We start from the raw sequence: 16,899 nt of genomic DNA, 5'->3' as shown, positions 1-16,899 counted from the left end.
AGTCCTCCCTCTTTTCTCATTTTAACTTGCAACCTGTAATTTCCTTGAAGTTGGAGGGGAAAGAAAAAAAAAGGCTTAATGAAAGGAATGGAATCTACATTTATTGAGTATCTTCCAAGTGCCAAATAAAATATGCATGACTTTAATTAATTTAATCCTTACAACACTGCAAATAGGTATTATCTCTATTTAATAAATGTGGAAACCCAAGATCAGAGTTATTAAGTTGCCCAAGGTTGTAAGTGGCATAGCTAGGGTTCAAAGCCAGGCTGATGTCTCCAAGGCCCACGTGCTTTCTACTACACAATGCCATGTATTAGAATAGGGAGTAAATTAAACATCCTCAGCCTTGAAGGCAGAATCTAGGAACTCTCCCTAATGATTACCTAAATTACATTTAGCTTATTGCAAGTACATGGAGTTTAAGAAATTCATTTTCTCTCATCTTCTGTAGAGAAGTAAGGGCTTTATTAGTATTCTTTATTATTTTTTTTAAGTGCACTTTTTTCACTTAGCTTATTTTATATAAAACCCAGGAGGGCTTTAGGTAGTTATCAAATGAGCAAGGGTACCAAAAAGCTTAGTGCTAGCTAGGTGAGAATTTATATGTATCATTAAAACTGGTGAATCATTTACTAAACACTGAAGAGAAAAATTAAATCCTTTACCAAATTTTACTATTTTTCTCTTAACTAAGGTCATTAAGTATAACTATATATTTGAAAAGATTAAAAACTCAACAAGCTTTACTATCAGGACTGCTGCATAAATATGCTCAAGAATCCAGCTTCTCATTCTAGAATTTATCAGGATGAAGCTGATAAACAATAATTATATCACATCCTTTCCTTAAACACTATCTCTGGAGGCACCCAAATCTTTCAGGGAGGTGCTCATCCTGAGCTCCAGAAATCTCAGTTCCTGCTTCCTCTTCACTGTAGATGAATGCCTTATATTCTACGGAATCTCCAAGTATAGTTTATGAGCAAATGCAAGATTCTATTTCCAAGTACTCTGTCATTATTAAAAAGTTGAAGTCCCCAGAGGAATCGGGTGGAGAGGGAGGTGGGAGAGGGGATCGGGATGGGGAATACGTGTAACTCTATGGCTGATTCATATCAATGTATGACAAAACCCACTGAAATGCTGTGAAGTAATTAGCCTCCAACTAATAAAAAAAAAAAAAAAAAAAAGTTGAAGTCAAGCATTTCTTGTGTGACTGACTATGAACTAAGCTAACAAACTTTAACTAGCCAACAAGCACTTTTTCACATTTGCAAGTCAAATGCCAGGGAATTTAATAATCATCTGCTAAATCTGCACTCTGGAGTATCAGTAAGTGATCAATAATTCTACATCTACTTTCCTTTGTTAGGCACCACATATGTGATTAAGTGAAAGTTGCACTAATTCAAAGATAACATTACCATAAAAAAAAAAAGGCTTACTAAAATAAGCAGACACTGTGAACCGTTTGCAAGGGGGGACATGCAGCCTCAGTCCTGCTGGGAAATGACAAAAATGACTTGGGAGCTTCTGGTTTGTCGGTCGATGTTCACTCAAACACACCACTGGGTTCTGCAGACCACAAACCAAAAGAAGTACTTATGCAAAATGTTGAACTTCTCAGTTTTCATAACACCTGGTTCCCTCTGGGATTTTCATTGATTAAATATTCCCTTCGAGACCCCAACTCCTCTCTTGGGAGTCAGAAGGCCAAAAACTGTACACATGTACTTGGAGAGTTCGTGACAATCACTCCCTCTCGTAACAGTAATAATGGTCACCATCACAGGGAGTGGATGAGGTGGACGGGGCCAAGGACAAGTTCAGGAGGGCTGGGTGGTCACGGTGAGGGCCAGGTGAACTTGCAGGGGCTGGGGGAGAGGCGGGGGCTCAGGGAGTCTGTCTTTAGCAGATTGGAGTCTGAAGCGGGAATGAGAGGAAGCCAGAACCTGAGGTATTCCAAAGCGGTGAGAAAAGCAGCGTGAGGCCGCAGTGAAGCTGGACAGTGAACGCAGCCGGCAGTGCTGGCTTCAGCGGCTCTCTTCAGCTCACAGGCAAGAACAGGAAAGCCTGCGGAGCAGGGGGGCTCCAGGAAGGCCCCTCTGAGGTCACAGAAGGCGAAGGGAGTGTAGGTGAAAGTGGCTGGCTGCAGATCCAGACCGGACTGAGGAGTACACAGCCAGGGGCAATAGACCTGGGAAGGAGGAGTGGTCAATCACCTAAAGAGCACAGGCAGGATGAGGAAGGGTTCAGACAGGTGTGAGGGAGGGAGAGGTGGCCAGCCAGGAGGTTAGCGGGAGAGCTTGCAGGCCTCCACATCCTCTCTCTCACACATGCACCCCACCCAGCTTTCTTTCACAAACCTTCTTCCTCTCTAGTAACCACTCACGTCTGTCCTCTTCCTGGTCTCGTCTCTCTCATCCAGTCTCTCTCATCCAGTTGCGTGCACTTTTGCACTGACCTTGTGGCCTTCAGGGACTTAACCTTCTTTGTGCATTTTTGCAAAGGCCTCCTTCCAAGGTCAAATCTGCTTTCTCCCAGCCCCTCAAAAGCAGAAACTCCCTATGATTTACCTTTATGCCTTCAGTGCCCTGCACACAGAGGGAGGCACTAGACAAATGTCTATGGAAAGAAATACCAGGAGCCAGGCACACACGCAATCCACTTTGTGCCATTAATGCCATGCCCTGCACATCAGCAAATTAACAGTGCATCCAAAAGAGCATCACTTACCTACCAAATATTTGCCATGTTCATCATTCTAACTCAAGTCTCCCTTCCCATCCCCCTGTCTTATAAGGGCACGTCTGAGGTAAAATCCATGCTCTAGACTGAAAGCAACACAGGGTCAGGGACTGAGTTTTATTCACCTTTGAATCCTAAGCATCTACTACAAAGCCCAATATTTAGCAGACAAATGGATAATTTGATTCATCAGTCAGTCATATGTACAAATTCCCATGAAAACAGAACCAAACAGAAAGCAGAAGAGCTCTAAAATTACCAAAAAGCAAATAATCCACAAACTAGATAATCAGACTCTAAATGACTGAAAACTGCTTTCATTATTTTAAAAGCTTCTATTTTAAAGACAGAAAACTTCAGTACCAACATAGTAATGTCACTTTACGTTTTCAGAGTAGGCCTTGCTTTCTCCAAGCTCCTGCAGTTCACCATCCATCAGCTAAGCTAGGTACCAGGAATGGGAAACTTCACTGAATTTGGAATTAGGACAGCTGGACTCAAGTCCTGACTTTACCACTTCCTGTCTGTGACCTTGAGAAAGGTCCTTTAGCCACTGCACATCTCAATTTCCTTCTCTGCAGAGCAGAGATAAGATCGTGTTCTTCCTGCCTCTTAGACCTAAGAGGATCAAGGAGGTACGGGGAGGAGGGAGGAAATAAAATCTTGCTGAATACCTACTATACCCAGACATTTTACATATATTACTGAATTCTCACCACAATCCTGCAAAGTAGATTTTTACTATGTCTAGCCTCTTATAGGAGGAAATTGAGACTCAGCAAGGAAACTAACAATTTTATGAACTTGGGAAAAGTTAAGTGCCAGAGCTGGGATACAAATATTTCTGGCTGGTCCCAAAGCTCTCCTCATGAAAGACAAAATGAAATCTAAATATGTGTAAAAAACATTTAGCTGCTTTTTAGCAAATTATCGTATCTGTAAGTATTTTCTATCATTGATTTAAGTATGGAAGGTGGAGACAAAGAGAAGCAGCTATTTGCTAAGGCCACATGTCAGAGACAGAGATGGGGCCAGAACCTGGGTCTCCTGACTTCTGGCCTGAAGTCTTTTCATTAAACCACACCACCCCACACCCCCAGGAAAAGGCTCCTGACATTACTGGACACAGAGGCATGATGCTTGTTTTTTCAGACCAGCTGTTACAGATCTATTTTAGGACAAGCACTTTGAAAATCATGGAAGGTGAGTATCAAGTGTTTCATTAAATATTCCATATTAATTGACCCTTTAGAGAACTCCCACGTGAGCAGCATATGCTGCCGGCTTCCTGTTAAGCAAGCCACTGAGAAGCTGACTACACTTCTTGCAACACACATTTTGAAAGCACATTCAGACAGCAGCACAAAGTACAATTCAAAAATAGTTTTCCATGAAAATCAGAAGTAGCTACTACTTCTCTGGCTGTGCTTCTGTCCATTAAATGCTCATGACTGGGGAAAGGCAGAATGTAAATTTGTGACTGTCCTTAATTCCAAGCAGGGTCTGTGTTAATAGTGGGAAAAGAAAAACGAGTGGGATATAATATTCCAAATAACAGCTAACAATAGATGTCTTTGAATTTATAAGAAGAATGGTTATAATATGGGGGGCTGGGGGGAGGAATAATCATGTGGAAACATGCCATGTAAACAATGGTATTCTGCCCAGGGAAATGTGAGCAGTCCTGACCCCACTCAAGAGCAGGGCATTAAACTACGTCCTGGAGACCAGCTGTCAAAGGCACGGTGTTAAAAGGCCAAAAAGGACCTGCTATACACTCATTGTCTCCTTTCCCCTTGCTACCTTTCCTCAGTTTTTCTGCCTTTATTTCCTTTCCCCATCACATACCTGTCAAAAGCCTCTCTCCCATTTTACACTGATACATGTGATAAATATGGATAAAACCATCCAGCTAATACATTCAATTGTTGTTTAGTCACTAAGTCCTGTCTGACTCTCTTGCAACTCCATGGACTATAGACTGCCAGGCTCCTCTGTCCATGGGATTTCCCAAGTAAGAATACTAAAGCGGGTTACCATTTCCTTCACCAGGAGACCTTCCAGACCCAGGGATCAAGCTTGCATCTCCCACATTGGTAGCCGGATTCTTTACCTTTGACCCACCAGGGAACCCCAATTCAATACCCTAATCCAAAGTTGCTACTCAACATGCAACTTCATATGGAGGTGCTATGTTCAAGAGCCACAAAACCAATCAGTACATTCTTCTGCAGGAATGCCACAAGAGCAAAAGACAGAGGAACAAAGAAAAATTCCTCATAGCTCACTTTCAGATTTGCCAAAAGCCTTGCAATTGGGATCTCAGTTCACTCTAAATGTTTTCATTCTAATCTTGACTCCATCATGAACTACTTGTTAGGACAAGTTACTAACTCTTAACCTTGAAGAGTATCACAAGGATGAACAGCAGTGTCCCCCTCCTGGTGCTGTGATGACTGGCTGAGATAATGTGAGCAGTGTTGCCACATTGCCTGGCATGTTTCTGCAAAAGCAGTAGTAATAATCATCGTAAAAGTAGTTAACATTTATTGAGCATTTGTTATGTGCCAAACACAGGGATAATTAGTTCATTTGGTCCTTTCAACCACTCTAGAAGGTAGGTTCTTTTGTTAAGTCTGTTTTGAGATGAAGAAGTTGAAAGACAGACAAGTTCAGGCACTTTCTGGTAGTCACTCGGGGGAAAGCAGCAGTATGTAGCAGAGTAATGTTATCTGCTATTGTTAGTAATGCTGCTTAAGGAACAGATGTTTCTGGTTTTTAATGACATAGTGCTCAGCAAATATTATTAAATTTTATATAGGTGTGTTTGACAAGGTAGTAAAGAGTTATTTTCATAAATACATCAGTAAGTTTCACTAATGCCTACTTATGTATGCAAGAAACGTATGAGTCCCCGGGTCAAATTCTAGAGATGTATATACATGAAAAAGCCTGTGATAGCCTCAAGCAGGCTCACAGCATGGAAGGGATAAAGATAAGAAAAAGATTGCAAAACAGTGCAAGGAATGCTGCCCTGCACCCTTGTACACTGTACAGTGAGGCACGACGCAGTAAGGGATCAGCCACACACAGGGAGGGGTAGGGTGACCCTCACTGCAAAGGGCCCTTGAACCAAATCTTCACTCAGACTAATGAGAAAGGGCATTTCACGTGGAGAAATGGGCAAACACAATAGCAGAGAGACATTTAACAGCACAGTTCATTTGAGAAGCCACAGAAAGGTCAGGAGCAGAGTTGAGAAAGCTTTCAGACATGAAGCAGTACCAGCCCACGGGCCCCTGAGTGCTTACTATGGAGCTTGGATTTTATCCCATGGTCCATAGGAAACCACTAAACAGTTATAAGGGGGTAGACGGCAGACCTGCCCTAGTAGTTCAGGTTAAGCTTTAGGAGACCTTACTCATTCTCCATCACTCCTGATGGTCATCAGCAAGTCTGTGTGTCTCTATCTTGAAAACATATCCTGTGCGTGCTAACAGAAAGAGCCAGGAGACAATAAAAGACATAGGAAAGCACAGAGATAGAGGGAAGGAGGGCTGGCCTTTGCTAGGAGCACTGATAATTCACCCACAGAACACGAGAGAAAGCATCGTCTATGGGTTAGATGCAGGAAGGTGGGAGCCTGAAGAAACTCTCCTCTGACTGTGTCTGTTTTCTCAGAGGAATAGGAAGCAAGATCACCAAGTTGAGAGGAAGAATGGAAATGGAAGTTCAAGAATAAAAAGTACCAAATAGGCATCTGGGAGAGTCACAGACTGAAGTTTTCCAATTGGTCTCAGTGCCCCTTTACACTCCTAAAAAAATAATTATGGAGAATCCTCAGCAGCTTTTGTGTTTGGGAGTCTATCTATCAACACTGAACATATTGGAACTTTAAAACTGGGAAATCTTTAACATATACACAAACATACAACCACAGCAATGACATCAGCAGCGTGTAGCTTGGGGAAAACTCCACTATACATCTGTGAGAAAATGAGAGTAAGAAAAGGCAAATAATATCTTAATATTATTTTTAAAAGTTTGACCTTATGGAACAACTAGAAGCATTTGAGGGGCTGTCAGAAGTCTCCCTCATAGCTCAGTTGGTAAAGAATCCACCTGCAATGCAGGAGACCCTGGTTCAATTCCTGGGTTGGGAAGATCCACTGGAGAAGGGATAGGCTACCCACTCCAGTATTCTTGGGCTTCCCTTGTGACTCAGCTGGTCAAGAATCCGCCTGCAATGCAGGAGACCTGGGTTTGATCCCTGGTTTGGGAAGATCCCCTGGAGAAGGGAAAGGCTACCCACTCCAGTATTCTGGCCTGGAGAATTCCATGGACTGTATAATCCATGGGGTCACAAAGAGTCGGACACAACTGAGTGACTTTAACTTTCAAAGTGACTTTAACTTTCACAGAAGTCTCCAGATCATACTTTAAGAATGTGTGGTCTAGAGAAATGTAATCAGATAGCTGAGTCACCTGAGGCACCTACCTGAGGACAGGGATGTTGAATTTAAAGTGAGTGCACGTAGGAGGCATAGGTGTTCCTCCACTGGGTTCAGCAGCTGAGCTGCCGGCAGAAAGTGAAGAGCTGGATTTAACCAGGGTTGTATTTTAAACAGATTGAATATCACTACCCAAGAGAAGCTAAGGAAGTAGCTACAATGGCCATGGTATTTAAGATGAGTAAGAAGGAAATGAAGACATGAAGGCAGTGAAGAGGTGGTGGGACCAAGAGTTCAAAAGATTGCTGAATTTTAGGTATTAGTAGAATAATCCAAAAAGGAAGGATTAGTAAGAGAGTAGGATGCTTGAAACAGAAAACGGAAGGTAGCTGGAAACAACTTCAAACTCAACATCCGAAACTGTCTATATGCCCTTCTCTCTGAAATCTGCACCTCCTCTCTATCCCCCTAGGCACCCAAGCCTGAAACCTGAGGCTCATCCTGGATACTTTCCACTCTCCCTGCATCTTAAGTGGTCCCAACTCTGATCCATTACAACTCTTCATCATCTCTCATCTCTCTTGCTCCTCCCTGCGCCTCCACTCCAGCCCCTTCTCTGGCCGCGCATCCACCGGCCTCATCTACGCTTGACTGAACTTCAGCAGGAGTCTTTCTCATACCCAGCTCCATCCTGCCCAATTCACCCTTCACTGTGCTGTGGAAGAACTTTCCATGGTGAACTCTGATCATGTGATCTTCATGCACGCATCCATTCATGAAGAAACTATAACCCCAGAGATGGGGACATAAAATAGGCAGATATAGGCTATCATCATGAACACCGGGTCCATCAGAGCATGAAAAGGAGGTAATGCCACAGTGTCATGAAATAATACAGGGCAGAGGACACACACAAAAAAGGCAGCAAGGTAGAAAACTCAAAAACTCTCAAGGTATTTACAGAGACGCCAGCGAAAAAAGTTAAGTAAGAACATAAAAAATACAAGAGAACCAGAACAGTGTAGCGTGGTGAGAATTAGAATTTCAGGACAGACGCACAGTCAATAATACAAACTGCCACTGCGGGTTTAAGGAAAAAAAGAGTATGTTGTATTTGAAACTTAGGATCCTATCAGCGGTGATCTACACTGGATCAACCCTATTTGCATTACAAATATGATATAATTTTCTCCATCTTAGGAAAAAAAAAAGGCACTGTCTCATTTTCATCACCCTGACAGACACAGGGTTGTACCTCACCAGTAAAGCTTTGGTACTCCAATCCTTTATCCTAGGCTCTGGTTCCTAGAGAGCCCAGGTTAAGCCATCAAGTATGCAGACAGACCAAGTGCTTAAGATGCCTGAGCTACTTCACATGAAAAGATATTGACTGGTGTCAAATATAAAATTATGCTGGCCAAGAGAATAAGCCAACAAATGGCAAAGAGGTTACTGACTCCTGAGAAGAAAGACTAAATAATGACATTATTCTGAACTGACTGGCTAAAAATGTAACTGCCACACCACTCTTTTTGGACAAGGATAGCCTTTTCTTCCCCCTCAACCATGTAACCCAGTAATCTTCACACAGCAGTACCTGGCGGTAGGGATGCAGATTTGCATTTGGAAAGCACATCTTAAAGTTAAAACTAATATAATTATGGTTTTCAAACAATGTAGTTATGTATAGCAGAAATAAACTTCTCTTTAAGCATTAACAGTGATAAAAACACAACTGTGTAGGTGAAAAAGACAATCATTGTAATATCAGTTGTAAATAAACAAAATACTAGTTGAAAAAAAAAAAACCCAATTGTGTGTTAGGAGCTTTGAAGGAAATCCTGGGGACAAAAGTAGTGAATTCTTTAAGCAATGCTGCATCACCAACGCTTAGTACTTGGTGAAAAATATTATGTTGGGGGAAAAAAACATGGACATCAATGACTGAATTGAAATGGTATTCAGCAGAGTAGCCATCAGAATGAAAAGTTTTAGGAACACATTAAATATATTTCATATATGTGTATGTGTTAGTCACTTAGTTGTGTCCGACTCTTTGTGATCCCAAGGACTGTAGCCTGCCAGGCTCCTCTGTTCATTTCTCCAGGCAAGAATACTGGAGTGGGCTGCCATCCCCTTCTCCAGGGAGATCTTCCTGACCCAGGGATCGAATCAGGTCTCCCACACAGTGGGCAGATTTATTACAATCTGAGCCACCGTGGTGTAATGGCAACCCACTCCAGTTTTCTTACCTGGAAAATTCCATGGACAGAGGAGCCTGGTAGGCCACAGTCCATGGGGTCACAAAGAGTCAGACATGACTGAGCGACTAACACTTTCTGGTTAAATATATTTCACTTATGTTTTTTTATATACATACATATCTTTTCCACACATACACATATATACAACTGTGCCATATGATAAAGTTTGTCTAAATCTAAAAGAGCTCTTGTAATTGGTATTACATAAAAATTCTATATGATAAGAAAATAACCCTTTTGATCTCTTTTCCCCTACTAGCCAGTATCCCATTTATCTGCTCTCTCTGCAGCAAAATTACCCCCAAACACATGACTATACTTGTGGTCTAGATCCCCTCCTATTTGCCCTTCTTCTCCAGTGGAGTGTTTGCCCATCACACCCCAAATCTGTTTCTACCAAGGTCACTCAAGAATTTCATATTGCTTAATACAATAGTCCATCTTCAACCCTGTTTTCACTTGAACAACATTTAACATGTCTAATCAATCCTCCTAGAAACACTTTATTCACCTGATTTGCTCAAACCACATTCTGCTAGCTTCCCCTCCTACCCCATGGCCATTTTCTCTCAACTCCAGTGCAGGGTCTCATCTCTCTACCCTTGACACATGGCAAGCCCCAGGGCTCACACCTCTGACCTTTTCTTTGGACACTACACCCTACGTGATACCATACACTGCCAGGATTTTAAATACCATCTATATCTGATGCCTCTGAACTTTATCTCTCCATCTCCAACTTCTACAGTTGCCTGCTCAGCATCTACAGGCCTGATGGGCATTTCAGACAGAACTAACTCCACATCATCCTCCCCCTCTCTCCACCTTCCATCTTCTCCACCTCAGACAATGAAGACTCCATCAGTTCAGTTCCTCAGGTCAGAAACCCTGGAGTCATTCTTGGCTCCTCTCACCCCTGTCATCTGATGCTGTCGATAAGTCTTTGCTGGCTCCACCTTCAAAATATACCTAAGGCGGGTTCTTTCCCATCACCTGCCCTGCAATCACCCTGGTCAGAGCCACCATCATCACTGCCGGAATGACTGCCTGAGCCTGACTCTTCCATCCTGGCTGCTCTGCTCAACACAGCAGCCAGAATGACCCTATCGAAATTAAGTCAGGCCACGTGATTCCTATTTTACTCAGGGTGGAAGTCTTAAGTCCTCCACAGTTCACAAGTGCTAAAAATCTAGTTCCCATCTTCTCTCTGATCTCATCCCTACCACTCCTTCCCATACTCACTCTCCTCTAGCCATTGACCTTCTGGTTGTTCCTCCAGTTTACCTGCCATTTAAATACCTCTCACGACCTTCGCACTTGGGTGTTCCTTCTGCCAGGAACTTGCTTCTTCCAAACATCCACATTCCTGCCTTCTTGCACTCTGTTCAGGTCCTGCTCAGTTGTCAAATCCTCGGAGGAAGCCTTTCTTGACTACCTTCCATAAAATCAAATCACATTTCCCTCTACACCCTTACCCAAGCTCACATCTCTTCAGAGCCCATCACATTATATAGCCGTTTATTTATTGTTCCTCACTAAAATATAAATCCTTTTAGGGCAGGGACTCTATTGAGTTTACTGCTCCAAGCCAGTACCTAAAACAGTGTCTGGCACATAGTAGGAACAAACTATTTGTTGAAGGAACCCTTGAAAACTGAATAGGTCATGTTAAGACAATTCAAAGTTTACCTATACTGTACACAGTGGTCAGTAAATTTATCAAATGTGTTATTACCATCCTAAGACAAAGCAAAAATTACAAAATAATAAGATTAGAGAAACTGTCTGCAATGCAGGAGAAGTGGGTTCAATTCCTGCGTTGGGAAGATCCCCTGGAGAAGGAAATGGCAACCCACTCGAGTATTCTGGCCTGGAGAATGCCATGGACAGAGGACCCTGATGAGCTACAGTCCATGCGGTCACAAAGAGTCAGATACAACTGAGTGACTAACACAAAGATTAAGATAATTTCATTGACAATACATCCGTGGTTGATTACAGGCATTTATGGAGACCGTCTTAACCACCAAAAGTGACATCAAGCCCAAAACCCAGTCTTCCACAAAGCACCTCCCCAGTACAAATAGCACAGAAAGGCTCTTCTCTTCCAGAATCATGTATATGCTTGGTATCCTATCTAGAACACTGTTTTGGATGAAAAGTAAATCTGTCTAGTATATACAGAGATCAGATTTCACAGATTGTGTGGATTTTCATGGATCATCTGGGTTTTATTTAACTTTTATTCTTTATAATAAAAGGAATATGTTTAATGTGTAACTAAATGGGATTAATATTTAGCACCTTAACTAATAAAATAAAATCTAAATCAGGGTTTTCAAAAAAAGAAAAGAACCTATATTGAACTGAAGAATATTCTCCTCTTTCAATATAAGACCTCCAAAAGGCCGATGTCCACAGCCAAAAACAACAATTACTAAGTAAGAGAATCTAGATCCCATTTATAATTTTATTTTGGAGGACAGCTGATTAAGACCCCAAGATTCAAACCTAAAATTGTCTAATTATTTGAGGGTTATCATTTTTTCACACAAATAAGGTAGAAGACTAAACAAGAAGAGTGGAAGAAATCCCACTCATTGGAGATAAACATTATTAAAAGAGGCTACTCATTTTAGCCTCTTTCTGAAAAATTAAAAACAAGCAATAAGCAAGATACTGATACACTAGAATTTCTGGTGTCACTATCTGTTCATAACAGTCTCAAATACCACAAAACTCTGAACTGAGAGTCTCCAGTTATTTCCTGGCCTAGAAGATCAGGTGTTATAAAGAGTCTATTTCAAATTAATATCTTCAATAAAACTTAAGCCAGGTGGACAGAATGAGTCTTAGACATAGCAAAAGCCACAAGAACTAGTAATAGCAACTCTAAATTCAGAAGAGTAAGGTCTGCTGGGACATATGTCAGAGTTTCACTGGGTTATTAGATTATTCACTATAGTGTATGAATTGAGCTGACAGATGAGGAACCTGATAACCAGAAGCAGACAGAACCTTCACCAAGAAAGACAGGAGTAGTTAGAGGCAGAGATGTCAGCCCAAAGGAACTTGTAGACTTTGCAATTGATGTTTAGAATTTTGATTGTAACCTTTTACTCTTAATGTGACAATAGCCAAAAAAAAAAAAAAGTTTTAAGTAATTTTGCTAAAAGTGAACACCTATTAAGTGCATAGTATCTGCCAGGCACAGAAGGTGTGTTAAATACGTCAATGAATTATTTAATGAAAACATTATGAAGTCTCATTTAAGAATTTAAGGACAACTTACACAATACAAGATCACCTGTGTAGAACTCAGTTTTTCAGCAACATTCTCTCTCTGCAATGTAGCCAAGAATCAGGAAGACAGCAAGAAGAGACATCACTGTATTCAGGTACTAGCCTTCCACAGTTCATTTTTGGAAGAAGTCCACACTCACAGAAAATTGTTGTTTAGTCGCTAAGTCATGTTCATAGAAAATTACTGCACAGAATTTGGAACCAGGAAGCTCAGGGTTAAGAACCCCAAAGCACAACAGTCTAAGGAAGGTCATTCAACTGTTTAGCTCATTATAACACGGTGACTTATCTGGTAGAATAATGTAGTAATTCCTTTAGGGCAAGGATCCTGAGGTGTTCACTGTGGTATTCCCAGTAGGGAATAGAGTTCTTAGAGCAGCGTACGAGCTCAATTTTCATTAATGATGCTTATAATGAAGATTCTTTGTTGTCAAAAATATTAAATTACATCTACTATATTCTACAAGGAGAACAAAGAGCAAAAACACATTTGAAAAAATTTTCACTCATTGTTAACACTGAAGTAAAGGTTAGAAAGTTAAAACAGAGAACCTTGGCTGTCAAAAGCACTTGATTATTGAGAACCACTTAATGAACAACCCCCAAGTGTTCAGTTTCAGGACACGCACAGTACCATATTACCTGCTGGTGGACCAAAGCATCCTAAGGCCATAGGTCAGGTGGAAAATGGGGATCTGCAGACTGGATAATCAGTTGCAGCTCCCTAGAGAACCCTGAGCAAAGCAGCAACTTCCAGCTTAATGGAAAAGTCTGTTAAATCCTTGGACATGATATTCCGAACTGCGACAACTCTTAAGGGGTCCATGGAGTTAGCCAACACCACCCCCGGAATATGGGATATTATGAAATAAATTATCTCTCTTCTAAAACTGTATGGTTCTCACCACTTACAAGCCTGTTCTTTCTTGGGAACCACTAACCAGCAGGTTGAAGGCAGACGGGCAAGGTATGCAGAACTGGAGGTGCAGACGGGCCCTGATAAAGCGCTGACATCCAGAAGAGAGGAATGTGTGTGCTCTAACTTTTAAAACATAATTATTACATTACCTCGAGTCTGCATTATATAAAGTTCTGCTGTAAAAGGCACTGTTCTGGTTGCTAAGTAGCTGAGGCTCTGTATCATTCAGGATTAGTGCTGCTTAAAGTATATCACGTAGGGAACTGTTTCCTCTCCCTTTCAAGCTGAAAGTGGTTTTTTACTCTGAAAGTGGCTTTTTCTCTAAAAGAGATAATAGATGTACTGAGTTGTATTTAACACCTTTCTGCATAAAAACTTTCTGACAGGACCAAGAAACTACCATTCCACTGTGTAGCGACTCACGAGTTTAAGATGCACACAGCCTTCCAGAGTTGCATTTTTTTTTTTTTTTAACTCCTCAAAGAGGCACCTCCAGGAAGGGCTCCAGCCACAGAAGCCAAGAGTGCACCATACCACCTGAGCAAGCACTGAATGAAGGCAGGCGGAATCTGGAGCGAAACTTCGGCGTTTCCTGCTGCTGTTGAGAGAGGTTGGACTGGCTCCTTCTCACATGGCTTAAGACGAGCTATAAACACAACCATGAAGCTTGCCAGCTGGCCCCAAGCTCAGGGGGCTTTCAGGGCAGCCGCTACGCTGTGCTCCCTTTTCCGCCCTTTGGCAGTGTCAATCCCGTACAGATAACGGTACCGGAACGCCCTCCACTTCCTAGAGTCCTCCTTTATGTCATGCTTCCTCTTTCAAGAAAACATGGGGACGAAATGCAAGCAAAAGAACTAAAGGCATAATTACCCCCCATCAGCTCCTTCCATGCCTGCCCATCGTTATTAAAACAGAGCTGGACCAAACTCTTTTTGTTGAGCCCAACACCCACACCCACACCCACACACCCACACACCCATCCACCCACCCCCAGTAGGTGAAGGGCACCTTAGGACAGCTTGTTCTTTCCCGCCTCACAGAAAGCCCTTAAGAAACCCCCATACCATCTTAGGACACAGGGCTCTAGCATTCAACTAAAGAGCTAAACCACGTAAAGCCAAGGTACAAGAAGCCGAAGCGGTCCGCAAAGCAGAAGGCAGGGCAAACAGAGAGTACCTAGATGTTTGCATTTACACAAAGGCATTAGCCGGCTGATTAATGGGAGATGCCGGCTGGAGGCGGAGGCGACCGCGCCGCCCTCGTTACCTGGGACATCTGCGGCCTCAGGTTGATCTCCTTCAGGTTGATGGAGTGCGCCCGGAGGTTGTTGAGCAGTTGGCAGAGCAGGACTCCATCGCGGAGGGTCTGGGCCAGGTCGAACACCTGCGCCGAGTCCCAGGTCACCCGGTGGTTGGCGGGCAGCACCTTGCAGTGGATGAGCCACTGCGCGCATTGCTTCCACGGCTCCATGCCCGACGGCTCCTGGACGCTGCCCGGCCGGGGCAGGCAGCGGAGATGCGGCGGCGGCCGCCAACGCCGCCGCCGCCGTTCCTCGGCTCCGCCGACGCCAGCCGCGGCCGGCCCCTTGCCTGCGAGGGTGCGACGGTGCGAAGGAGCAGGCGCCGCGGCGGGCGGATCCCGGGCCCCGCGCCGGGCTCGGCTCCGATCCCGGCCCGGGTCCGCCGCCTCCTGGCCGCCGCCGCAGCGAGTCCCGCGCGCTCTTCGTGCGCTCCAGCCGGCTCGGCGGCGGCGGTCGCGCACAAGCTTCCGACTTGCGAGCCCGGCGCCGGGCGACTGAGCATGCCCAGCGCGCGGGCCGTTCTCGCAGCCGTCTGCGAGTCCCCAGAGGCGCGGGTGGGAGAGCGCGCGCCGCCCTGGCCCGGGGTCGACGGCCCGGGCGGGGAGGGGAAGGGAGGGGAGCGGGGCGGCCAAGGGGATCCCTCAAGGCGCCCCCGCCCACCACGAGCCCTCGGGTCGGCGGAGCTCGCACAGCCCCAGGCGTCCGGAGATCTCCTGCTTGGGGGGAGTGTGTCTAAACAGTGTAATTCGGTGGGGGCTTCTATTAGGACCTCCTAAACAATTTTTAAAGGGTTCGAGAGGAGCGAAGGATTAATTGGGGCATCCGGACTCCCCAAAGAAATGAAAAAAAAAAAAGCACAGGGCATCTTGAGAACGCAACGCTGAAAGTTATAGAGATCGTTACCCCTCACCCCTCCACCTTCTAAATTCCCTTCCTACAGATAACTCCTGTCCCCCCGAGTTAGTTGCTCGCGAAGATGTTTTGCCACAATAAAAGCGTGTATCTGGAGACGCCTGCCGAACCTACCCCCACCCCTTCCCGCAGCTTATTTCAACGCGATGTGTTTTTCACGTAGAGATGGTTTCCCTCTGCCGTCTTGGGCTCGGAACTGTTTGGCGTCGCAGTCCCGGCCCTTTCACTAAAAGCACAAAACCTGCGGGAGAGAAATAGGCCTGTGAAACGCCCACCGAGCCACGGCGGCCGCACTGCGCATGCGTCGGCGACGGGCCGGTTTTGAGCGCGTAGAACTCTAGTTCTCAGCGGCACGGGTTGGGCTAAGTTCTGAGACCCTTCGTGAAAGCTGGAACGTGCCCCCAGAACTCGAGTGCTGGCTGACAGTGCATTCGCATTTCTTAAATTTGGGGGGACTCCTAACTGCCCCCTTTTACTCCTATTGCCCCCCAAAATAAAAAAGTGTTTAAATGATTTATAATTTATTACCACTTGAACTCTTGCACTTCTGCATAAATGTGGTCCTGGATCTCTGTTTCGAGATATATTCTAAACATTTTTTAAAATAAAAATAAAATATGAAAATCGGTGGGATTTTTAGATCATTTTTTATTTTACTATTATATTTCTGTAGCTCAGATGTTCTATTATGAACCAAATTAATTTTATAAGCAGGTCAAAATGTTATTCTTAAAAGTGTTTCTGCTCTGTTAAGGACAAGCACTCCTTTTCCACTAGCCTGTGACAAACACAGCACACTGTACACTGAGCGTTAAACAATAAATCGGCCTGAGGATTTCCTTTCCTCACATGCATCCTTTCCCAGCAACTTCCTCTTGTGTTCAACTCAGATTGCATCAACGGTACAGTGTTTCCTAACCTGTAATCTTGGCAAATAAATCATACAAAAGTTTTTTGCTTCACACCTAAAACTAACACAGCATAGTAAGTCAATTATGC

General features: G+C 43.8%; 1 protein-coding gene across 1 annotated transcript in view; it reads right to left on the bottom strand.

The window, feature by feature from the left end:
• The window catches only part of VAV3 (vav guanine nucleotide exchange factor 3), a 412,369-nt gene extending 396,885 nt beyond the window's left edge, over positions 1 to 15,484 (bottom strand). Inside the window, exon 1 of the mRNA XM_043460478.1 lies at positions 14,955 to 15,484. Within this exon, the coding sequence (XP_043316413.1) occupies positions 14,955 to 15,158 (204 nt within the window). The 5' untranslated portion in view covers positions 15,159 to 15,484. The remainder of the gene's footprint in view (positions 1 to 14,954) is intronic.
• Between the last annotated feature and the right edge of the window lie 1,415 nt (positions 15,485 to 16,899).

This window comes from Cervus canadensis, chromosome 2 (assembly GCF_019320065.1).
Source record: "Cervus canadensis isolate Bull #8, Minnesota chromosome 2, ASM1932006v1, whole genome shotgun sequence".
Lineage (NCBI taxonomy): Eukaryota > Metazoa > Chordata > Mammalia > Artiodactyla > Cervidae > Cervus > Cervus canadensis.
This window is presented reverse-complemented; position numbering and strand designations above follow the sequence as displayed.